The 26,936-nt window shown below is 37.1% G+C and overlaps 2 protein-coding genes across 2 annotated transcripts in view; one reads left to right on the top strand and one right to left on the bottom strand.

The window, feature by feature from the left end:
* Nucleotides 1-21,063, bottom strand: part of LOC141432874 (protein turtle homolog A-like) — a 183,652-nt gene extending 162,589 nt beyond the window's left edge. Inside the window, 1 exon segment of the mRNA XM_074094684.1 lies at nt 20,914-21,063. The gene's annotated coding sequence lies outside the window, so the exon portion shown is untranslated.
* LOC141432395 (uncharacterized) lies at nt 12,783-13,443 on the top strand (the record flags this gene model as incomplete). The annotated part of the gene is made up of 1 exon (XM_074093931.1): nt 12,783-13,443. A coding segment is annotated over one exon (591 nt), but the record flags the coding sequence as incomplete, so codon positions are not given.
* Nucleotides 21,064-26,936: the final 5,873 nt, after the last annotated feature.

Genomic DNA, 26,936 nt, shown 5'->3' with positions numbered 1-26,936 from the left:
TTATAATTATATAAAACGCATGTATATATAGTCAACATAAAGTACAGTCAGCAAAAATCTTGTATAAAAAATGTTTTTTTACAGAACCTTATTTAATGAACGAGACATTGACTTTTTCTTCACATTCTTCACATCACACTAATATTATAAATGCGACAATTTGTAAGTCTGTTTGTTTCTTTGTTTGTTTGTTTGTTTCTTACTTCATCACGGCTAAACCACTGAACCGATTTAGATGAAATTCAGTGTAGTCAGGAATACTACCAAATGTGCCAAATATGGAACACTTTAAACAACTTTCACATGTCATCATACCAGGGTGTTATAAATACGCTTGTAGACATCAAGTGGCAAGCGTGAACCCCTGTTTATATTTTGACGCTGACACTTGAGACCCCTTTTGAGCTTTGATGATTGATCGAGTATCTTATTATGGATAGAGCACGTGGAAGGCTAATTAGTAATACTTTCTTTAAAGTGACGAGTGGTAGGCAAGGAGGGTTGTGTACTGTTAAGGAAATTTGAATTGGTAACTTGTTATATACTTAAAGAAGCTTACAGCTGGTCAATTAATATTTCCTGGACTGAGAATACAGTTTAGCAAAATTGAAAAAAAAAACATATCTTCACATAGTACAAAAAAAACTTCCCGCTCTCTGCACGTTTAGAGCTTAACTACTTAAGCGACGGATTTAAACAGCCTGATGGCTAGATAGTTTTTCACATAAGGTTTACAAGAAAGAAAAAAAAAAGGAGAAGCCGTGGTGGCCTAGTGGTTTGACCAGAGGGTCGTGGATTCAAACCCCGGCTCGCACCTCTGAGTTTTTCGAAATTCATGTGCGGAATTACATTTGAAATTTACCACGAGCTTTGCGGTGAAGGAAAACATCGTGAGGAAACCAGCACAAACCTGCGAAGCAATTGAATGGTGTGTGTGAAGTTCCCAATCCGCACTGGGCCCGCGTGGGAACTATGGCCCAAGCCCTCTTGTTCTGCCTCTTTTTTTGGTAATGGAGCTGACAATTTTTAAATGCCTTTGATTTGAGACTTTTTTTTTAATTGTACTCGTTCGAAGCCGGGGTGGGTCGCTAGTCATAAAGCATAATTTTTGTACATAGTTTAACGATATCACCGATCAATGATGAATAACAACTTTTTATCATAGTTTTCTTACGAAACTGTCCAATTTTGCTTTAATTAATTCAAATTAATTAATTATTAATTCTTTGAAAACTTATTAAAAATTCCATAATAATGCGAGAAAATGTCTTTGATGTTAATAACAAGCCGTAGTCTTAATTTAACAGGAATTCCAATATATTAAACAGGCAATAAATTCAATTAATTTTCTATTAATAAGTTTTTACGAAGTAGGACAGTTTGGTGTAAAATTAATACTTAATCATCTCTCCAGTATTAATAGGTACCATGTAATTAGAGATAATTACATTGATTTAGTTTTTACTGAACACCAATAAGAATGATGATGATCATGATGATAGGTAGATCATCATCATCAGGCCTACGCGTCTGTTCCAGACGAATTTTGGCGTTTTGCCTGTGCAAAACGTCTTTGGTGAATGACGAGACCGATGATGTTCGCCCACAGGCCAGACAAGAGAAGTCTGCGGATGTTGGTGCAGAACCGCCTTGGTGTCGTTTCTGTCTCTTGTCAGCAAGTGCCTTGAGCCAGGCTTCATCGCAATACTTGCGACCCTCCAACACACGTCCGCGCCAATCTGTGCCTTTCTCCGCCAACTTCTCCCATTGATAGCTATAGCTGATTGCTATTTGAAAATTCTAGGACAAGGATGGCGAACGAATGGCAAGTTGTGTATGGACGCCTCACTTATCTGAGAATAAATAAATAAATATCATGGGACAATTGACACCAATGTACCTAGTCCCAAACTAAGCAAAGCTTATACTATGGGTACTAGGGAATGTGTATGTATGTATGTAAACTCTTTGTTGCACATAAAAATAAAAATACAAATACACAGAGAGGAGAACAAAGGCGAGCTTATCCCTAAAAAGGGATCTCTTCCAGCTAACCTAGTTAGGAGAAAACATTTTGTTATATAGAGGATAAGCAGACAGTGAAAATTACGTGCGGTAAAGAGACAAAACAGAAATACGTGTAGAATGTGTGTAGTCATTGGTAATTTTCTAATTTTATTTTCGTAAATGGATTTTGATGACACATCATAGCCAGATTATTATTGTTTTCATAAAAAAAACGCATTCACCAATAAAAGCTATAGAACAAAGGTCGTCAAAGGTAATGAATAAAAAAAAAATCACGGGGCAATTTTCACACCAATTGACCTAGTCCCAAAGTAAGCTTAGCAAAGCTTGTCTTATGGGTACTAAGCAACGGATAAATATAATTATATAGATATAGATACATACTTAAATACATATTAAACACCCAAGACCCGAGAACAAACATGCGTATTTTTCATACAAATATCTGCCCCGACACGGGAATCGAACCCGGGACCTCAAGTTTCGTAGTCAGGTTCTCTAACCACTAGGCCATCTGGTAATACATATAAATATAGTTAAAAATGTAAGACATGATATGAAAACAAAAATTAAAATAAGATCAGTTCGCCTCTAGGGATCCTCTAAACTAAAATATAACTCTACCATTTAAAAAAACATAAAATTCTCTGACATTTCGTTTACATGGCAACCCTTCTTCTCCATTACTCCTTGACTCCCGCAAAAATCGCATGGCAACATTCAACATACACATGTAACCCATGAGGCAAAAGAACAAAGCTGCGCTTGACAGTCAACAGGCAAACAAAATGGCGTCATACTTCAAGAATTTTCATTTGTTCTCGGGAGTTAATTAAAACAGTGTGTTACAGCACATCTCTCATGCAAGCGCATCGTTAAAGGTTGGGGGAGATCTGCTGAGTTAATGCTTATCGGCTTACCATCAGTTATCTCAGCTACATTCATCAAAAATATAGATGTGCAAGTTGCGGAAAGGTTCCAAAAGTTGGAAAAGTTCTCGAAAATTTTTGAAAATTATATACAGGAAATTTAAATTTAAGAAACGGAAAATTTAAACCCCCATACAAAACTGAGAAATTCCCGAAATTTTCCTAACCAATTATGAAAAATTTCTTTGTTCCTTTGGTACATCAGTAATCAAAAAGTGCCTATGGATATTTTTTATCCCAAGACAGTTTTGAACAGTTTTATAATAAGTATTACTAATGCGTCAAAACATCAAATTCGTCTAGGGATAATGAATATCTCAAGACGTTTTGATGAATAGACGAATTTTGATGGTACGTCCCACTTCCTTTATTAACTCCGCTCACGCCTCGATTAAGTAGCTAAGATCGTGGTAAATTTCAAACGTAATCTTACATATGAATTCCGCAAAATTCATATTTAAAACCATGATCCTATAGCCTCTTAAGCAAAGGGTTTTAAAAACACGCATTTTTGTACTCTGTAGATTTTAGAGAAGTTGAGTTTGTTACTGGCATTTGAGGTATCCCATCTTAGGCCTCTAGGTTAGCAACGCATGTTTATGGGCGGTGGTGATCTCTTACCATCAGGAGACCCACTTGCTTGTTTGCCAGACGAATAAAAAAAAATAGTTTTACCCACAAATGTGACGAAAAACATTGTACGTCACGCAGGCTGTACTTTTCATTACGAACATTAAAGCCCTTCTTTGACTTCGGGCTTATAAACGTCGTCTTGAATAAATGTTTTCTTTCTTTCTTACTTAAAACTCTCTCGTTCGTAATTCCTTATTGACCGCCCTTAAGCCACAATGTACTATTAACATATAACGAAAACAAAGTCAGACCGTGATCAGTTCACCCGCAATCTTTTCACGCCGCGTAATTATATTGTCTTTTGTTGCGACGGACAATTCGACCTGCAGTGTTTTGTTTACAGCGACGCAACAGGGCCCTTTCAGCATTGGTTTGATATTATTGAAGCAGAGTAGTTCAGTGTAAGAGTGACACTTTCATCTGAATAATTTGTGTACTTCATCATCATCATCGTCATGTCACCCGTAGGACGTCCACTGTTGGACATAGGCCTCCCCCATAGACCTCCAGTTGCCTTGGTTCCAGCCTCCAACCCTACTAATAGTGAGTGAGTGAGTGAGTGAGTGAGTGAGTATGTTTGTTACTTCTTCACGCTGAAACGGCTGGACGGATTTAGATGAAATTTTTCAAAAAAATAGTTTATAACCTGGATTAACACATAGGATACTTATTATCCCGATATTCCCACGGGATAGGGATAAAATATCGAAATAACAACCGCTGGGTTAGAGTCGTAAAATTTGGCATGGGTGTTTTAATTTAACGTCAATGATAACCACGATGTAATTTTAGGGAATTCCCACGAGAATTTAACAAAATCACGGAATTTCAATTCAACTTCTGTATCTAATGATTTATGCGTGCAAAGCCATCAGATGTTTCGGAGCGACCAAGGTGGTCAAAAATACCGTCACATGCCTAATGTCACATGCATGTCTATTATATAACATTAGAAAAAAATAGGCAAAAAAATCAAGTTTTTTTTTTATTTATTTGACTGGATGGCAAACGAGCAAGTGGGTCTCCTGATGGTAAGAGATCACCACCGCCCATAAACATCTGCAACACCAAAGGTATTGCAGATGCGTTGCCAACCTAGAGGCCTAAGATGGGATACCTCAAGTGCCAGTAATTTCACCGGCTGTCTTACTCTCCACGCCGAAACACAACAGTGCAAGCACTGCTGCTTCACGGGAGGATTAGCGAGCAAGATGGTGGTAGCAATCCGGGCGGACCTTGCACAAGGTCCTACAACCTGCAAAATATTATATGGGTTATTGTATGGGAGTCCTTAATTTATTTTTTTTAATTATTTATTTTAAAAGTGATTATGCAACTAAATATTCTGTGAATATTTCAAGCGTCTACCAGTTGCTGTTATTAATATCGAGCATAAAACGGCAAAAAAAACACGTTTGTTTTTGGGAGCCCCCTTAAATATTTATTTTATTCTGTTTTTAGTATCTGTTGTAATAGCGGCCATAGTAATACATAATATGTGAAAAATTCAAGTACCTAGCTATTACGGCTCAAGAGATAGAGCCCTGTGACAGACGGGCGGACAGACAGACAGCGGAGTCTCAGTAATAGGGTTCCGTTGGCACCCTTTGGGTACGGAACGGAACCCTAAAAACGGCAAATATTCGATGTTCTGTTACAAGTCCATGCTTGTTTATCAGCACATTTAGACGACCAAATTATCGAGCAGTCACTTTTTAATTTAATTACTTATTCAAAAACTTTAGTTAATCCCAATTTTTCAATCACCAACAAACTTGTGAACGTGACCATCAACTAACAAACACACTTACACATCCCGCAAATTATGCAAAAATATACTCTACCTCTCTGTTTTTAGGTATTTAGTGCACGCATGTGTTTGGTGTTCCAGTAATTACAAAGGTCCGAGGCCCGAAAGTTGGAATACCCGAGGATAACCAAATTAAATAATTAGTGTGCTCAAAGGAAGCGCATCCGTGGGGGCCTATTATTAGATCGGAGTGACGCATACGCCGGGATTGACCGCCATATCGTGAGCGACATTTTATTGCGATATTTCGGGGTCGGATGTGTCTAGATTATTGTCAGGTAAAAATAAATTCGTTCGTCATAATTATCAATATATCAGCCGGAAGACACCTCCGTGCCGTGGTGGCCTAGTGGTTTGACCTATCGCCTCTCAAGCAGAGGGTCGTGGGTTCAAACCCCGGCTCGCACCTCTGAGTTTATCGAAATTCATGTGCGGAATTACATTTGAAATTTACCACGAGCTTTGCGGTGAAGGAAAACATCGTGAGGAAACCTGCACAAACCTGCGAAGCAATTCAATGGTGCGTGTGAAGTTCCCAATCCGCACTGGGCCCGCGTGGGAACTACGGCCCAAGCCCTCTTGTTCTGAGAGGAGGCCTGTGCCCAGCAGTGGGACGCATATAGGCTGGGATGAAGACACCTCCACTGTGGATTTCCTTATGAAACTATTCGATCAAAAAATTTATTTTATTTCTTTCTTTCTTTCTTTTGTAAACCTATGCCGACAAAATGGTATAATCATTTTTTTTTTCTCATGCAACCCTATAGTGTGGGGTATTGTTGGATAGGTCTTTTATAGGGGTTTGCTACGACGATTTTTCGATTCATTGACTTTTTTGCGAAATATTCAACTATAAAGTGTAATTTTCATTAAAATCGAGCGTCGTCTAAAATCTAAACCGGTGGGTGGAAACATTTGGAAAAATTCAAGATGGTAGTAAGTATATCAAACTTTCAAGGAAAACTATAACGGCTAAGTTTGCTTGAGAATGACTAGTAGTTTAACTCTTAAATAGCAGCCTAAGGTATAAAATATACCTAAACTCGGAAGATTCCGTATAAAATACGAAATCCTTAGAAAAATACTACTTAATTTTTACGTAATTGCTACGGAACCCTATTTCGGGCGTGTCCCTTGGCCGGTTTCATTCATTCATGTAGCGCGAGTAGAACTCGTTTGGAGAGCATACCTTTCCATGTTCTATGCGATTTCTCCGTCATATTTAGTACCGAGGTTACGTGCGAAATTTTTCACACAATTATCTTCTATTTTAAAATTATAACAGCATCGCTGAGGATCCAATCATGTTAGCACAGGCTGTGACACATTCCGGGAGACTCGCTCTAATTGCGATGGCGCCAGTTTATTTTAGAGCATAGTTTCTTAGAAATGTGTGAGTGAGGTTCAAAGAAAATATGAATCGCTAGCTCAGTTAGAGGTTAGTGTGCTGAATTATTAAGTTTGAAATTGCTTTTCTTTTATTTATTTTTATATTTCATCATAGAAAATGTCGGCTTCGTATGAGAAATTCGGTTGTCTACGCTATGTTCCTCAGACACTGCAACAATTTTATAAAAAGTAGACTATGTCGTTCATTACAAATTTTTAACCCCCGACACAATAAAGATATCGGTGTGTCTGTCTGTGGCACCGTAGCTCTTACACGAGTGGACCGATTTGAATGCGGTTTTTTAATTTGAAAGCCGGTTTTCTAGCGATGGTTCTTAGACATGTTTTGTCAATCTGTTTTTGAGATATTGAACTTTGAAGTGACAAAGTCGGGGGTTTCAAACTTTTTGTAGGTTAGGTTACATGAATTAAATTCGGGTTTTGTTCCGCGTACCTTGATTTTAACGAAGGACTTTTAACAAGGATTTTTAACAGTTGCATGCGCCATGAATACGTGTGCTAAGTCAGTTCTACTATCTCAATAATACTGGTATCCAATAGTTAGGTACAGTCAGCAACAAAAATATACGTACGTTTGACACACAAACATCGCGCCTGTATTCCCAAATGGGGTAGGTAGAGCACACGAAACGTTACCGCTTCGGAGCCACTTTTAGCAGTTTTAGGTTAAAGCTTCTTTGTTAACCACTGTTTAAGCAGGTTTTAAAACGGTACAATAATAGGTTGCTAGCCTTTTACGGTATATCAACTATACAGTCGCTTTACATGCACGGAGAAATGAAGAGGTGTAATTTTAAGCCACACCACATACGTTTGCCAAAAATATGTATACAGGACTTTATGGCCTGAAATTTAAGGTCGCGTAACATAATTTACTTTGCCTATATTCATATCTTTGTTGCTAACTGTGCTTTAAAACAAATACAATCAGATACAATCATTCACTTTACTATATTTATTAAATGTAGGGTAACCATTTAAGGTAGCCTTTTTACCCCAGGCCAGGCACACGGAAGGGGTTGATGGACATGGCTTAAACAATACAAACAACACCAGCTATACAAACATAATACCTTCATCATTCATTCATTCATATTCTTCTATGTCCCACTGCTGGGCACAGGCCTCCTCTCAGAACAAGAGGGCTTGGGCTATACAAACACGACCAGTAATTGTACTTAATTTATTTTTATAATTTACTTCGTAATTTTAGGAAATTTAATAAAAATTGTAGATCTAAATTGTAGAATTGTAAAATAAAAAATATATTATAATAGCATTATATCAATACCGGAAACGAAAGAAAGATGCCTAAATATAAAAACGTTTTTTTTCCAGTACGTGTCTTTTTACTATAACCTCAGGCCCGTTTCATTCCCCAGCTATACTTGTTTATTATTTGGATCATTAATTAGCTTTCTAAAATAGAAATCGTGTGCCACTATCACTATCACCTTCTCACTTAAGAAGAATGACAAGAACAACCGCAGCACCCTCTGATCTTTGTGGATGGATTTAAAATAGATGTGACACTAATTAGATTGGCTATAGTACATTCATTTTGAACTTTATAACAAAGCAATACAGTTTAAAGTAAATAATAAGAAAGCAAAAGCTTAAACGTCGCATTGCTACTAATTTAGGGGGAATTTAAAAATGCATTAGAAAACTAATCTCGTGTTGAAAAGTTTACTTTTGAAGCACAACTAGTTAATTTTATATCAAATTAACTGAAAACGTCTCATTTATTTTGTTGTTCTCTCATTTATTATCTTATTCAGAAGATGAAGTTAAGGTGATCAAAATATTTCAGATTTTAAACAATTAAAGAATTTAAAGATGTACTAAGATGTACTGGAGTATTTAGTAGAAGTAATATAAATAACTAGACTTTACTTGCGGTATCACACACGTAAAACATTAAATTAGATCCGCTGGTAGAATTGAAATTCCACGATGTTACTAAATTCCCATGGGAATTCCCAAAAAATACGTCGCATCGTGGATTTCATTAACATTGCACATATAACACTCGCACTCTCTAAGTTCAGCAGTTGAAAGTTTGGGAGTTTGTTTCGACCTCGTGACAATACCGGGTTTTTTTTCCATAAAACTGACCGGGATTGACTCCTGTCTCAAGTAAAGTGCCGATGAGGCCAAAGGTGTTATCTATCAGGTTCAGTAACAGCCCATAAAGCCTAAAAAAGGACTGTTATTCCACATGTTAAGCTATCTAGATACAAAATGACATTGAAATCCGTCCAGCCATTTTAGCGTGAAGGAGTTATAAAGATGAACAAAAAAATCTCGTGATAATTCCCAAAAATATCATTGTTGTTTTCATGGAAACATCGGGATAACATTAGTAGGATTATTCTATATAATACGCTTTTTTTACTAACCTAATATTTTTTAACTTTTAAGTTAGTAACAGTGTTATTTGGGATAATGTTTAACGAGATAGATAAAGCTATATGCAATATCTTTCACACAATACTTTGAAAACAAATGCAGCACGACTGATATGCCATAAACAACTCGGAAACAGTTTTCTCTTATTATTTTTAAATCTTCGTCTGTTAACACCCCGTTTAAAGTTCAAATTACTTATTTAAAAATACTTTCCATCCTTCCACACTTTAAAATTTATTTCCAGCAATATCAATCAATCATAATACTTTATGTTTTTCCCTACCCATGTCATTCTTCGCTCCATTACTCTTTCATAGAATTCTATAATTAGTCTAACAATAATTCATACAATGTGTGTAGAATCATACGCGCTGGAGGAAAGTGCCACCGACCGAACCAAATCATCTTCAGTTTACGGAATGTCACTTAGATCAAAGGAGTTTTCTTCAAACGCCACTATAACCAACTACCAACTTACACCAGCACCTGAATCGGTCCTAACTTCTCCACCATAAAGCTCTATTTTATCCATTGCAACAGTACATTCACAAACAATATACAAAGTTTCACTTTCATCTGCAGTCACTCTTATTACAGCGACTGTGAGATAATATTAGCGTGATTGTGTAGTTAGATACATTTGCTAATATATAGGCTGTTGGGATTTATGGCATCTTTTTTTAACACGATGACAAACTTAGAATCGCTTCAAATGTTTTCACTAACGACACGTTGTTTAAGAGTCCCTTGGCGTTTGTTTGTCGTGATTCCTTTTATATTTGAAGGGGATGGCTAGGCGTGACTCGCATAGCATCCTGTGAATTGTTTATTTTGAGAACGCCTCTCGTATCGTAATTTTTTCTTTTGTCGTATTATGATCGAAATACCCGCAAAGCGGAAAAGTGTTTATAATGTTTCATCATCATCATCATGTCAGCCGAAAGACGTCCACTGCTGGACATAGGCCTCCCCCAAGGCTCTCCACTCAGACCGGTCTTGTGCTTTTCGCATCCACCGCGATCCCGCGATCTTAACCAGGTCGTCGCTCCATTATAATGTTTACCGAGTAGCTAAATATATGAGACTATCTAATAGTGTCAGTGTAGTGAAACTATCAAAATACCAACTACGTACACAAAACTGTGAACAGATCCTAAGGAATGTTTAATGATACCTAGACGATTTTGTTATAATAAAATCAATAGCAGTGTAAAAAACCAAAGTATACTTTGTCTGGTTAAAATGAAAATCATTCTAACTACACTTAACCGAGTTAAACGGTTACAGGCATGACGTTTCTTAAGACTATTTTTAGGGTTCCTCACTATAAGAATGAAAAAAAAACCCTTAATAGAATAACTTAGTTGGCCGTAAAGACTATTTTCCCTGCAAAAAAAAAATAGTTTCTGATCATACATACGCGATCACAACAAATAACTAGTCACTATACTTTTATACAAAGTTTGTAGGCCTCAAACTCTTTCAGAAAGGTCTCATAACACAAGAGAAGAAAAAAAGCGATTACACTCCTTTCGGTTCACTAATGTTTCGCGACTTAGAACGTTTGGCAACCTGATTAATTTCGCAACTTTTAATAGTTCTGAAACTGTAAATATTTCAGGATTTTTATAAAACTAAGCTAACCTAACCTAAAGGTGGGTAACACGATGCACGATTAGCCCGAAACAGGTCGGGCTAAACTCGATTTAAGACGTGAGTTATCCGGGTCAATAGATATATTTAATATGAGTTTTAGAGTTTGCAAAATGAAAAGTTTCGAAAGAATCAGGTTGCCAAACGTTAGTTGCGAAATAAACGGATACCCACTCATTTCATTCTCTAAGTAAAAATACAGATCTGACAGAGTGTAAGCAGACGTAGTACTGTCATGTCACGGGACCTTATACGAATCTGACCTACTCAGAAATTGGTTTAAAAAGAAAGTGACTACCATATCATAAGTCGTATGTCGAAACCGGTTTAGTCAGAAACAGACCGATGGCAAATCTGACCTCAACAGAGTCGTACTTACTCAAATTCTGGCCCAAAACTCAACTGATTTAATACGAATCTGTCCTGGCACGCCTAAAGGAAAGAAAAGAAAGAAAAGAAAGACAAACAAACTATCAAATTGTACAAAGTATCAACAGCTAGTCGTTTCGGGTATGCAACATACCTTTAGGCGTGCCAGGACAGATTCGTATTTCGGATAGACTTACATAACTTAGGGTCAATAATATCACAATTAATGATGCCTAAAAAACTCATGTAAATTGTAATTTACAATATTATGTAGGTACCTATATTTGCCAATTAAGCTTGTAATGTATTAAGCATGTGAAAATTCGGCATAATTTTTCACAAATAAACAGAAATAATTTATTAAACTAGGCGTTATTTTGCAGATGTCCACGTCAATGAACTAGGTACTAACAATTATCTAGCTCACCCACGACCTAAGTCAAATTAAGTAAGTTAAGTTGCGGGTGAGCAAAGCAGTTGTCTATAGTTCATTAAATAAACAACTTTACTATAAAATAAATATACCAGTCAGTGTAAAAAATCGTTTCACTTTTGAAATGTTGCTAATGATTTTCTCTAATGAAAATAATCGCGATTGTGAACACAAATTCAATTTGCTGACTTTTACTTTTCTACGGGACCTCCAGCGCGCGTGTCCAACTCATTAACAGATTTTTACAACTAACCAAGCTATGAGCTAACTACTCGCAACTCTGTGTCAAGTATTGTTTGTCAATATACCTCAACCTATTTTTCAAACATTGTACCAAAATACTTTAACCAAGAATCCTTTTGAAATGCAAATTATCTTTGGCAATTGTTAGATAAATCGGGTCAAGTCTCTGCTCAGTCATTGTGAGATAATTTTGCTTGTAAATACGATATTTTATAAAAAAGGAAGTATTTGTGAAGGGCTAAGACAAAATGGCGTAAAGGCATTGTTCGCTTTCATTTCGTTGGAAATGCTAACCAGCCTGCTTTGTCTATGGATCTTCTTTTTTATCAAAGAATGACTGGAGATAATACGGACACAATTTAGGTTGAAACTGAATATTAGGTATTTACATTTTATTATTATGTTATGACTGACTTTGGAACTAAGTAAGTATGTATTTTATAATTATTCTGTTCCTACAAAAGTTTACAATGAGTTTCAAATATGTACTTTATTTAGAGTTAAAATTGAATGTCCTGTTTTCTGTCATCATCAGCCGGAACACGTCCACTGCTGAACAAAGGCCTCCCCTTTAGAACGCCAAATGAACGACAACTCGCCACTTGCATCCACCGGTTTCCCGCAACTCTCGCGATGTCGTCAGTCCACCTGGTGGGAGGCCTGCCAACGCTTTGTCTTCCGGTTCGTGGTCTCCACTCGAGGACTTGTCTTCCCCAACGGTTATCTGTTCTTCGAGCGATGTGGCTCGCCCATTGTCACTTCAAATTGCATATTTTTCCAGCTATGTCGGTGACTTTAGTTTTTCAACGCATTTCCGTATTCCGGATTCTATCGCGCAAAGAAACTCCAAGCATGACTCCTGTATAATGTAAAAAAAAGTGAACTCATGATATTTCAGTCAAAGACTCGGAAATTGGTAACTGTACCCCCCGTGTTGCTTAATGGTGTAGCTCTTGCTAGAGTGAAAGAGTTTAAATACATCGGCCATGTGGTCACCGAGGATTTAAAAGATGATAAAGATATAGAGAGGGAAAGGAGAGCGATGGCGGTCCGCTGTAACATGTTGGCCCGTAGGTTTGCGCGGTGTAGCGTTGATGTAAAAATTACTCTACTCAAAGCCTTCTGTCAAACGCTATACACGTGCAATCTGTGGGTCAGCTACACGCAGAGGGCCTTCAACGCCCTCCGAGTACAGTACAACAATGCCTTCAGGTTATTGTTGGGGCTCCCGCGATACTGCAGCGCATCAGCGATGTTCGCGCACGCGCACACGCAGGGGTTCAGCGTGGTGGTGCGGCGCCGCGTCGCCTCACTCATGGGCAGGATGCGCGGGAGCACCAACACCATCCTGAGGGTCATTAGCGAGAAGCCTGACTGTCCTATCTTGAGGCACTGGGTAAGAGCACATGTGCTTGTGCCAGGTGTTCCTCAGGGAGGCAGATTTTTAAATTAAAAAATATAATTACTAACATAGTTTTTAAGTGAATAATGTACTAACGCTTATATGGACTCTGTCTGCAATAAACTGTTTTTTTTTTATTTTTTTTTAGCTGCTCTTTATAGCGTGACTCTGAGCCTGTTTTCTGTATCGCTTACTATTTCTGGTGTACAATAAAGAGTCTTTGTATTGTATTGTAATGTCTGAAAATTTGTGATTATGTGGTTAAGAATGCTTGAAGTAATTGCGAGGAGCACAAATACCGACAGTCGAGTACATATTTAGATAAGGCGGACTAAGTTCAAAAAACTGGACACCCTTAACGATCGTGCGGTAATTCCTGCACACAGTACAACTCTAATAATACTAGCATCAAGCATGATATTATACTCAGTTAAGATAACACATTAACAAGCACTAACTTTAACTATTTCCATTGGCGCACGCGTACGATAATCCACAACTATGCCGCGTATGATTGGCTGTAATTGGTCCAGCGTTATCTCGAGGTCATCCCATTGGTCCATTGTAAATAAATCCTGGTGATGACAGATGAAGAATGGCACGCACGTTCCTGTCAACGGACTAAAGATTGTGGTGATCAAATTGCTAGGGCAAATCTTCATCGTCTGTACGTTATATCTATAATGTACCTAACTATATGTCATGTATGTGCCTATGTGAATGAATGTGTGTTATGTACACGCATAACATAAATAATGAGACTCATTATTCCGTGTGTGTATGTATGAAATTACACAAAAGTAAATCTCCAACTAAGTACACGAGATACATACATGCAACAGGACCTATCTGATTCAGGAGCGAGAGTCCGGGTTCAAACCCATGACGCTTCACTTAGAGGCCATAGTTCAAACTACTAGGCCTCCACGGCTTATTCAGGAGTAGTTATCTGGATATAATTATCTGAAACTTCTAGTTCGGGCCAGTCCGAAAATCAGCGCTGGGTATATACCACCAATCTAGCAAAAGCTGAGACTACCACCCATTGCTTACATAAGCCAGTTATTATTTTGTTTTAATTTGTAATTTTTTTGGTTTTTTTTTATTGTGTGTAGTTTTTAAACTTCGAAAATTGTGTGAATAAGTTAAGATGTGGCAATAAAGATTTTTTATTTTATTTATTGGTTTACTAAAAAGCTTCACTATACCAAAATAAAACAAGCTATTAATAAAAGGAAATTTTCTGTACCTACGATACAAATAGATAGACATTTAGTTTTGTCATAAAGAAAAAGTCTACAAACGCCGAAATTCTTTTCAACAGCATGTTCATTCAACAAAATACTTCAACTTAAACGTCAACAATAAACGTATCCAAATGAAAAGACTAGCCATAAAACGAATTATGCGCAGGATATTATTAAACTCAATTAGATAAATTTGTTTCGCATCCGGCGTGTACTCCGCTTAAGCGCTGTTTAATAATTCATTGGTGGAAATTGAGATGAAAATTATATTTTATGTGTATTACGTCATTATTTTTGATGTTGGCACAAAAGGCGCTTCCGAATAATCGGCATCAAATTGGGTCACGTAAATTACCTAAAAACGTTGAGCAATTGAGAAATTATAATGAAGATAAACAAGTGTTAGATTTTTCCGTGCCGTAAATAGGCCTGCCCATTTTAAAATCTAGCTTAAGTGGTTTAGGCTTTGCGTTGTAGGTACAGTTGAATAAACTGATTCATGTAACAGGGTAGAACCTTTTGATGGTGAATTTCACTATGATTTATTTGACAAAAGTATGAGATAGCACAACATTAGTAGCACAAAGGTGCCATCAGCCGAATAAGTGGTCTATCCATTTTTAAACCAGTTCATATCAAATGAATATGTTGGTAAAGTCGAACTTTAAGTTGACAACACGTCTATTGGCATTATTGTTTTATGAAATGCAAACGATTATCAACTTTAGGGTGGTAGACCACTTATTTGAATGATGTTACATGAATCAATTTGTTCGACTATACATCGGTTGAAGCTACTCGGTTTAGGTTGGACCCATCTCTTTCTCTGTGGGTGTCCTACAGGCAATTAAGGGACCCAAAATATTAAAGTAGGCAGCGGCGATTTTTATTGTCAACTATGAACTCTGTATGGATGTCAAGAAAAAACAACCACACTTTTTTCCCAAGAAAGTCGTCGTGAAGTTTCACTACTGATCACAACCGAGGACCAAGATCAGACTACAAGAACAAGAAGAACAAGACCACTCTGTAGCGACTTAAAAAAACGTTAAATAAAATAACCGGCCGTACGCGTAAATTTCACGCGCAATCCTACTTCCTATCCTATCCTACTATCCTACTAATAATATAAATGTGAAAGATAGGTGAAGATGTTTAGATATTTCGAGGTTTGGATGTTTGTTACTCATACTCAATCACGTTGTGCGAGCGAACGTTGAACCATAACCTTTTTTCAAGCCAAACTCGACATTTATTTATTGGGTTGCCATGGTAACAAGAATCGTGTAAGTAAACTGTTGTCGTTGTATATTTCAAAAAATTGCACGGGCATAATTTACAACAGTTAAAACGGCATTAAGCTATTTCTAATGCGGGCGAAACTGCGGTAAAGGTTATAATTTCGATAACTTTGTCATCAGTATTAGAATAGGACTTGTAGACTGGAGTTTTAGTTACTAGTTGTAACAAAGGTCTGGTTACTACGTATTCGCCTTTGTATAAAAAGTACACTCTTGCGGAGACCTGGGATCTGGATCTGGGAATTTACAAATAATACTTTACAGCCTTCATTAACCAAATATCAAAACAAAATTATCATACAAAAAATATGCATAGGTATAGTTCACATTTTCTTTTAACAACTCTGCGATAGATGGCGCGTGTCCAAGCCTAATCCAGGTATTAGTACTTCGAGACTCATTGTCTCTATAATGATCATAACCAATAAAGAACCTTTACCAATAATGCCAATGGAAAAACACTTAATTAAGCAGACAGGTCTAACAATAACAAATTGTTTCCATAAAACCACGGGCAGCAATTGTCACCAATAAAAGGGCAGTACAAATATTATTGACCAATGGGAGAGCATTAATCATTGGCTTAGCCACTGAATTGTTTCCGCAATAAGCCGGGTTATTATTAATCATGTCGATTTTGTTCAATGTTACTTTCCGTGCTAATAATATCTGTAGTTGGTATATTAACATTTTCAGAACCAGAGGTTTGTCTAACACACTTGGAATCACAAGCACTTTCACTACCTCTTTCTGTTACACGGTATAAAACGAGGGTAGAAAGAGATGGCGAATGCGATCGCGAACGTGAGTGCATTAGACAATATGGCCGTAGATATCTTTCGGTCATAATCCTGATTGAATGGGTTTAAAATGTTCCTTTCCCCGTAAATCATCTTATAAATATAACCAGCCACTAGTATGGGCTAAATTATTTTGTAAATTAATTAGGTTTCGGCGCTTAGTTGGCCGCTAATGCAGCGCGTCTGCTTCGCTGTTGCTATTGTACTTAACACTTCTCATTTCGTTCGTCGTACCTAATTTCCTGGACCCTAAATTGATAAGTAAAAGTGATCAATTATTTACATTATCGAAATCTTTGAAGTAAGAAATATTAAGCCTCTTCCAATGCCGATTACGCAAGGTGGTTATGTACGGGGAAATAGGTAAAATTTTCATCGTATACAATGAAATTTACTTCTAGCTTTACAGTGAAGGAAAACATCTTTAAGAAACCTGTGTACATATCCTGAAGCAATTAAATAGTAATTATAGTTCCCAAGTACCTACCCAATCTGCACTGAATCTATGTAACGACTACAGATCAAGTCGTCTCATTTTCAGACGAGTATGTTCTCACATGTGGAAGGAAGACGAGCTTTCATTTGACTACACTCAGAAAATAGCGGTCTGAGACGAAACATATAGTACGAGCTTTTCGGTGAAGAAAAAAATGGTGTAAAAACCAGCACACACCTCCATATTGTGTGTTAAAAGTTTCCAAATGCCCACTTGGAAAATACAGCCCAAGTTCTACCAAGTTTCTCACGGTGTAGTCTTTCTGGCAATGACGGTCTTCTCCAAAGCGCTATTGCTGTCAAGAAAAGATAATAATATTAAAACAGCCTTTTGCGATCTACTGACGTTTTTGATTTCAACCCAAAAGAAAACGTTTGCGCTACACTGGAATGCGTTTACCTTTACTTGCCCGAATTTCATTTGACCGAATTTCACTTGCCATACCAACGTTTGCCATAAAATATATAGAACCGTGCTGTTTTTAGGATGTTTTTAAATGTCATCATATAGAATGCAGTAGGTTAGGTTAGGTTAGTTTAATATCAACTCTGAAGAAAATAACTATTTCAGAAATAAATTGCTTTATTTATGGCATATGAAAATACTAGAAAACGATACATTCGGGCATATGAAATTCGGGCAAACGATAGAGAACCCTGCAATGGCATTTATATTTGAATTGCTGGAGACGATTATATATCTTAAAATTTACTAGACACTTCGTTTTGCAATACTTGACGAACCTGTATGAGTCTAATAGAATAATAATGACGTGTTCGCACGCATAGGGGACTACCTGGTTAAATTTGACGCTTCCTCTAGAGGCGACGCTTTCCAACTACACAGATCGCAGACACTGTGCCGACACTATTGTGGATATGCTGTTACACTTTTTCCTATCTCGTGTCAGTAATTTTCCTATCATATGGTTGGTTTGACCTATGGTCTCTCGGTTTCACCCCGCCTCGCATATCTGAGTTTTTCAAAATTTATCTGTGGCATTATTTTTGCAATAAACGAGTATCATACAATTTCGGTAAAGAAAATAATAGCGAGAAATAACCAGTTCAACAGTGGAAGTTCCAAATACACAATGAACACGCGAGGAAACTACAGCATAAGTCCTTTTTAATTGAGAAGAGGCCTATGCCTGAGACGACCATTTATTTACCCATAGCTATATAGGTACTTTCACACTCGAAGACAATAATGCAAACACTGCTCATCAGCAATATGAGCAAGTAAGATAGTTTCTTCCCCTAAGTCCCTATATTATTGACATGTGGTCATAAATATACATGATACTGGACTAAATGGTAACGACATATTTAAAAAAAACAGAACTAGCAGTTAGTTGGCAATTTCAATGTATTATAGTCATAATCATAATAACGGGATATTGTGATAACGGGTACAAAATTTTTTTATTGGACTGGATGGCAAACGAGCAAGTGGGTCTTCTGATGGTAAGAGTTCACCACCACCCAAAATATAGTTATATTTATAATTCAGAACATAACCGTAATCTACCACATGCATGTCGTACAATATGTATGTATAATGATCAGTCTAAGAGCACTAGTAAACAAATTACTCAGAAAATCACTGATCGTATTTTTTCATCATCATTATCAGCCAAGAGACGTCCACTGTTGAATAAATGGTCCATCACAATGAACGGCAACTCGCCATTTGCAACCACCGGTTGGTTGCGACTCTCGCGACGTCATCAGTCCACTTAGTGTAAGGCCGGCCAACGCTTCTCTTCCGATTAGTGGTCGCCACTCGAGGACTTTTCTCCTCTAACGGTTACCTGTTCTTGCCTATTGCCACTTCAACTTGCATGTTCTCCGAGCTATGTCAAACTTATTTTTTGCTTGCTTTTAATTTCTAGCAAACCTTGGGAGCGCACTTGATCAGTTCTTAGAACATCAGGGCATGTTGTGACTCTAAGACATTAAGGCCATTTGTCGATTCACGCTTCCAACACAAACGCTATCGTTTCCTGCAATTTTGTTATATCCATCCTATCTTTTAATAGTATTTATGACCCGCTCCAAGCGGCAGTTTAACATACCGTAACTCTGTGTCATATAAAGTGGGTGTACAGTGCGTGCCGTGTTCTAGTTACGATGATAACCGTGTTACACTACTGGTGCTGTCCTTGACATTGGGAAAAAATATTGTCTGATCAGTGTGTGATGTTTAGTAAATCAAAAACCAGTCAATCGATCCCCTGGTTTGTCAGATCTGAAAGTTTTACGCCATTCTAGGCAATTTTCTGTCATTTCTGCGATAGACCCTTTGTTAGGTCGTCTTGGATGGTTCGCCTCCATGTAGTCGATGGATGACTTCTTCCCCGTTTGATCTCTTTTACGGCTAACTCATCGGGTCATGTGGTCTTCATTTTTAACCCCTGACGCAAAAAGAGAGGTGTTATAAGTTTGACCGCTATGTGTGTCTGTCTGTCTGTCTGTGGCACCGTAGCTCTTAAACGAGTGGACCGATTTGAATGCGGTTTCTTTTAAATTGAAAGCAGGTTTTCTAGCGATGGTTCTTAGACATATTTTATGAAAATCAGTTCAGCTGTTTTTGAGATATTGAACTTTGAAGTGACAAAGTCGAGGGTTTTCCAACTTTTTGTTGGTTAGGTAAGGTTATATGGCTAACGCGTTGGGTCATGTAGTCTTCATTTTTGCCATTACATTCTCATACAGCAGGCGGTTTTTGGGGACTTTATCCAGTCAAAGTCAAAGTCAAAGTCAAAATATCTTTATTCAATCAGTCTTTATTCAGTCTCGGGACACACGTTTAGTTAGATTAAACTCTGACGTCATCAGACAAAATAGTTTCAATAATGAATTTTAAAAAAGTTAGTGGTTTCTACCATTTGAATTTTCTTCACAAAAATAGTATTTAAACAGCATTGGTATTCTTTTAAACAATCCCAATTAGGTGTAGTAGAAAGCATGATGACTCTAAATATTCACTTTTCTCTCTTTTTTTCTTCTCTTAATTTTCACTTAAGGCACGTTTTACGTAAGGAACTTAATGCTTAAAATATATAATCGGTATATTTCAGCAGAGGGTCAGATTAGTTCGAATGTATACCTCTATTAATATTTCTTTGGATTTTTTAAATGTGGTTAATAGGTCTAGAGACACTTTATTTTTTTTTAGAATCAGTGGCATACCTACAGTTGCGTGTAAAACATGAACAAAAAATTATTGAAAACAAAAATAATAATAAAAAATGCCATACAATAAATCACTGATGAAATTGATAAGCCCGTATTAGTGGCAGTTGATTTCGCTATGATTTTATACTAATATTCTGTATTGGGTGGAAAACAAGTGGGTACCTACTGGTCGTCGGTAAAAAAATATTGTCAGATATTGAAAGATTTTTCCCGAAATATAAGAAATTTAAAGCAACTTTTTGCTAATTTGAAAAGATCTGACCATTTTATAGTTTTTGAAATATATTTTTATGTTTGGCTATTAAGAAACCCCAATAAGGAAGTCCATGATTTGACTGCTTTTTCAATAAAAATAATGCTTGTTCAATTATGATAATGGTTTATAATTAACCCGATTCAATGAGAACATTAATGTACCTACGTCGAATCAGATATTGTTTAAGTTAAAATGATCCTAAGACATTTAGCAAAAAACTAAAAAAACATTTCAGGGAAAATTTGAGGGAACAGAAACCTGAAATAAATGTGAAATAAAAAAGAAATTTACCCATATAAATCCAGCCAAAATCCATCACACACACAAAACACTTCAACATGAACCGTTCACAAAATATTTCAAACTTTGTAAACACGAAAACTGTTTCACCATTTTTGTATGAAAATATTACGGCAAGCGGCGCGCGCGCGCATGTCTCGGCTCCGGAGCGAACTACGGAATGTATTAATTCAACAGTTTACGCGCTCGCTGCGTTCACTATAAATAAATTGCGTTCCCGCTGTGACTAGCGTGTGACACTGTGTCAAAGACTAATGATTATCGTCTAAGTCAGATCTTTTATGACGTAGTAAAAACTCCACTATAATTGTTCCCTGAAATCGCCGTTGCGACAAACGATACTTAGACGTAGTAATTAGAAAATCACCAATGAAATTATATCCAGAACTTTAACGGGTTGATCCTATATTTAGCCCCCCTGTCATAAAAAGAGGGGTGTAATAAGTTTGCAGCCAATCTCCATCTGTCTCAGCATCGTAGCTTTTTAACACTTTTAATGGAAATGTGATAATTTATTAAGAAATATTAAGAAAAAACAAAATATCCATAGGACTAAAACTACTATTAAATTAAAATAACTAAAACTAAAACTGTAATTAAAAAAGAGAGGTGGGCCTCTTGGCATGGTGCCCATCACGCAGGCAGCATTCCCGCGTTGAACTGCGATTGAGATTCATTGCGCGAGGAAATTGCTGAGAGAATTGCTGAGCTCCCTGTGTAGCTCCAGCGCACCCTTACCCCAAGGACCTAGAGTCTCGACGCCGAAAGCAAAGAAATGATATTGGGCGCCGAGACAGCTATATTTTGTGACCTTGAGGCGTTCCCGGGCGTCTGCCGCCGCTCCCGGACATTTGGTTGTTGCTTGTAGGTAGGACGCCGCCAGGGTATCTGTACAGGTAGCGTCCCACACCAGCGCACGACCAGTCTTCCAGGGTATCAACGACATTCCGTCAGGGCGGTCTCCATCGCTCAGTACAATCTGGGGCTCCAGAGCAGCGGGAACGCTTTTACTTGTTTGTTTATTTATTTATTTGTTTGTTTGGAAGCAAAATTTGACCCACTTCCAGTGCTCAGATTGACTTGAAATTTAGCATAATCTGGTAGTGACATCCTGGTGTTCCGGCCAGGATCGTCTCCGCAGGACAGAACTCCTCAACGGTTTACAGCACTAACTTGGAATTTGATACGGAAATGTAGTTTGGATGACAATGGAAGTACAATCATGAAAAAGTATAGCCATCAAAAAAAGCTTGTACTAAAAATTATTTTTTTAACAAAACTTTTTTTTATTGAAAGTGAGTTTTCCTACAGTGGTTATTAGCTATGTTTCAGTAGAATCGATCGGTTCACCCATTTTTTTATATATTGAACTTAGAAATGTCAATGTCGATTTGCAACTTTTCTAAGGTTGCAGAGGAATAAATATCAAGCTAGAAGAAGACGAAAATAAATAATATTCTCAAGTAAATAATAAATTTGAATTTACTCATAAATAACGACGGCCACCGACATAGCCAGGCGGATTAGCTCGTTGAAGTGGCAATGGGCATGCCATCTTCTTCAAGTGCCACTACATTACAGAAGGGTGGCAGTCAGCTCCTTGTATCTTTTCTTATCAAGCGCCAATCTGAAAAATTGCTCGACGGTCTTAATCCTTGTCCACTCCCTGATATTTCGTAGCCAAGACAGCCAGGAAACGAACAGGTGGGCCATATAGCATGGAAAACAGATGGCCGTTGGTGCTGAAAAGTTCTTAAATGAAGACAGCTTATTGGTAAACGCAGCGAAGGACGTCCACCAAAGAGATGCACGGACCTGGTTAAAGCCATCCTGGTTGAAGAACGGAGAACAATCCTGAACACTACAGATAAATGACAAAATGACATGTAATAATGATACTACCAATAAAAGAGTATGAGTATGAGTATGATGCTAGACGCGGGAATATGATCGGGCATTCGATACGACACGACGACTGCTTCAAAACAATTCTGGAAGGAAAGATCGAGGGGAAGAGAGGAAGACGTACATCGATCAGATAAGGGAGAAAGTCGGCGTCGCGTCGTATCAAGAGGTCAAGAGGATGGCTCAAAGGAGGGATGTGTGGAAGATACTCCACCGACAAGAGTATAACTCTTAGGTTAAAGAAGAGAGTAGGTAATGTGAATACCATCCTTGTTTTCTCCTAGTGAACACGTGTCTTCAGTTTGCTTTACATCAGGTGCTAGCCGCAAAAATATACCAACATTATCTGTTAAAAAAAAAACTCATAATCCGTGACTTCTATTCAACATTTATTTATTTGCCTTAACAAATTCCTTGTTATTTAAACTCCCATTACTTGAAAATGGAAAGAGCAACATTGTCAACTTAATTTCTTTAAAACAAGTCCAAAAGTCGACGCTATTCTTTAAAAAATATGTCACCTTTTTCTTTAACGAGTGGTAAATAGTGGTAATGAGACGACCGCCAATATTGTGTAGTTCGGTGCGTATTGATATGTTAATTTTGGTTTCGAACATCCGTTTGGAAATCTGAGCTACGTTCGAGTTATTGTTCACTCAGGAATGGGTCAAAGGTATTTGTTAGGAGTTGGTGATGATTTCGTTGCAGATGGAAGTTGCCGTGCAGGTAATGAATCCCATTTCCTACTAATAATAATGTATATAATAAATATGAAAGTTTGTAAGTCTTGTTTGTTTATTTGCGTGTTACCTCTTCACGTCTAAACCGTTGAAATGATTTAAATGAAATTCGGTGTACAGATAGTTTGAGTCCCGGGGAAGGACATAGGATAGTATGTATCCCGGAAAATTGCATAGTTCCCGCAGGATAGCGATATAAACGAATTCGAATAATAATAACAAAGAATAAGTTTTTTTTTATTTCATAACGTAAAAAATACTAGAAGAAATGTATCAGACAGATGTAAGTGTATCTCTATTGTGTAGACGAAGACAATAATGATGTCAGTATTGGTAATGAAATAAGAACAATTGTTTCTCTGCAAATTATGTCATTCTGAAATCATTCAATTATAGATAAGCAGCATTGTTCTATATAAAATATAATACCTGGAAGGGCGAGCTTTGCTCAAGTTTGAACTCTAAAGCCGAGTTTAGTTTAGACTTGCAAGAAAAATCGTGCATGTATGTATGTATGTAAACTCTTTATTGCACATAAAAACAAAAATACACTGAGAGGAGAATAAAGGCGAGCTTATCCCTAAAAAGGGATCTCTTCCAGCTAACCTAGTTAGGAGAAAACATTTTGTTATATATAGGATAAGCAGACAGTGAAAATTAAGTGCGGTAAAGAGACAAAACTAAAATACTTACTCAAAAGAGAGAAAATAAATACAAAATTATTTACATTAAATCTTACATAAAACAAAATAACATATTACAAACAATTACAAAAGCGAAACACAGTCTCGTCTCAGTCACAGCATGTTGCATTACATTGCGGCGCTCAATTGACCATTACACACTCTTTGGCTTTCAGGCCTCGCAATGTATGTAACTTGCACGATTTTTCTTGCAACTCTAAACTCGGCTTTAAACACGCGCCACATTGATTTACTTCGCAGAATTTTGTGCAGTTTTCTTCGTTTCCATCACTGTAAATCTCGTGGTAAATTTTTAATATAGTAATTTAGATAACGAATTTCGAAAAATTTAGATAACGCCCGGGTTTGAACCCACGATCCTCTGCTTGAGAGGCCATAGGAACCACAAAGCCAGCATAGCCCGTCACACACAGATACGCAGGTAGAACTTTGTAACACTCGAAAAAAAAAACGGCCAAGTGCGAGTCGGACCCGCGCACCGAGGGTTCCGTACAAATAATTACTTAAAAAAAATATTATAAATATTTGTTTTATAATAATATGATGTAACTAAAAATTTATGCTTTTCGCAATTTTTCCTTTATCGTGTTATAAGAGTTGCTTCGTACCAAATTTCAAGATTCTGAGATAACGGGAAGTACCCTGTAAATTTTGATTCCCTTGCGAATGTCGAAAATTTGCAGCATAAACGGCTGTACCTTTTGATTGTGTTGGCTTAAAAGTTTGATTTTTTCACAGCTCCAAGAGACAGTAGACCTGAGTATTTGATATGAATTTCAGCTTGAAACCTCGACGCGTTCCTGAGAAAAAGGGTCTTGACAGACAGACAGACGGAAAAAAGTGATCCTATTAGGGTTCCGTTTTTTCCTTTTGAGTTACGGAACCCTAAAAAACGTTAAAAAATTGTTTTTACTCACAAACTGCCAATCATTTCGCTAGCTAAGCACCTCCAAACAGATCTAACCCGAAGCTCGCCTGTCAGAAGCACTCTTTTAACTTTCGCAGCAGCAAAAATAAACATTCGTAACACACTGTTTATCAGGCGCCTATTTACAACTTCTCTCTTCTTTACTTATGTAAATATTATAAAAATGAAAATGAAAAATTTATTCGAGACAAACAATAGGTAAAATAACATAATAAAAAAATACAAGAAAAGTGTAATAAAATCCCTACTTTATAATATAGTATATAATCCAATATTATAATATTATATATAATATTATTATAATATCCATACTAATATTATAAATGCGAAAGTAACTCTGTCTGTCTGTCTGTCTGTCTGTCTGTCTGTCTGTTACGCTTTCACGCCTAAACCGCTGAACCGATTTTGATGAAATTTGGTACAGAGATAAAATAGACCTTGGGAAAGAACATAGGCTATCTTTTATCGCGAAAAAGAGGCTTTAAGGGGTTGAAATAGGCGATGAAAGATAAAACCATGAAACTTGGCATTTAGGCACTTAATAAGAAATAAATCGATATTTTTTTGAGCTTTTTTGAAAATTCGTCCTGTGAGGGGGTGATTTAGGGGATGAAAATTTAGATGAAAGGAAGATAAATCGATGAATCTTTATTAAAATTGCCATTTCGGCACGTGATAAGAAGTAAATAGATATTTTCGCGCGTTTTTTTTAATTTTTCCTGTGAGGGGTGAAATGGGGGATGAAAGTTTATATGGATAAGATCGTCATTGTTGAAGATAAATCGATGGTTCTCTATGAAACTTGGCATTTAGGCACGTGATAAGAGATAAATAGATATTTGTTCGCGCGTTTTTTAAAATTCTTCCTGTGAGGGGGTGAAATAGGGGATGAAACTTTATATGGAAGATCGTCATTGTCGAAGATAAATCGATGGTTCTTTATGAAACTTGGCATTTGGGCACGTGATAAGAGATAAATAGATATTTATTCGCGCGGTTTTTTTTTAATTCTTCCTGTGAGGGGGTGAAATAGGGGATGAAACTTTATATGGAAGATCGTCATTGTCGAAGATAAATCGATGGTTCTTTATGAAACTTGGCATTTGGGCACGTGATAAGAGATAAATAGATATTTATTCGCGCGTTTTTTTTTAATTCTTCCTGTGAGGGGGTGAAATAGGGGATGAAAGTTTATATGGAAGATCGTCATTGTCGAAGATAAATAGATGGTTCTTTAAGAAACTTGGCATTTGGGCACGTGATAAGATATAAATAGATATTTGTTCAAGCGTTTTTGAAAATTGTACCTGCGAGAGGTGATGTTAGCAGAGCCTTCTAAGCTCAAGCAAAATGTTCGCAATGTGGGGTCATTTTAGATGGCTTATTGACATAGACAGTCAGACATGAAAAATCATAATTTTCAGATTTTTCTTATTTATTGTGCTATAAGAGCTACCTTTATGCAAAATTCCAAGTTTCCAAGACAGCCGGAAGTACCCTATTACTTTTTTGTTAAGGCGATTTACATAGAAACACCTTTTTAATGACTGTAGCTTTTGATTGCCTTGACTAAGAAGTTTGATTTTTCACAGCTTTCGGGACTATTGACTTGAGTTTATGGTTTCAATTTCAACTCGATACCGATACTCCGCGCGTTTACGAGATAAAGGGTCTTGAAAGACGGACGGACGGACGGACAGCAAAGTGATCCTATAAGGGTTCCATTTTTTCCTTTTG

This window comes from Choristoneura fumiferana, chromosome 11 (genome assembly GCF_025370935.1).
Source record: "Choristoneura fumiferana chromosome 11, NRCan_CFum_1, whole genome shotgun sequence".
In the NCBI taxonomy this organism is placed as follows: domain Eukaryota; kingdom Metazoa; phylum Arthropoda; class Insecta; order Lepidoptera; family Tortricidae; genus Choristoneura; species Choristoneura fumiferana.
Note: the sequence above shows the minus strand (reverse complement) of the source record. Positions and strands in the feature narration are given on the sequence as shown.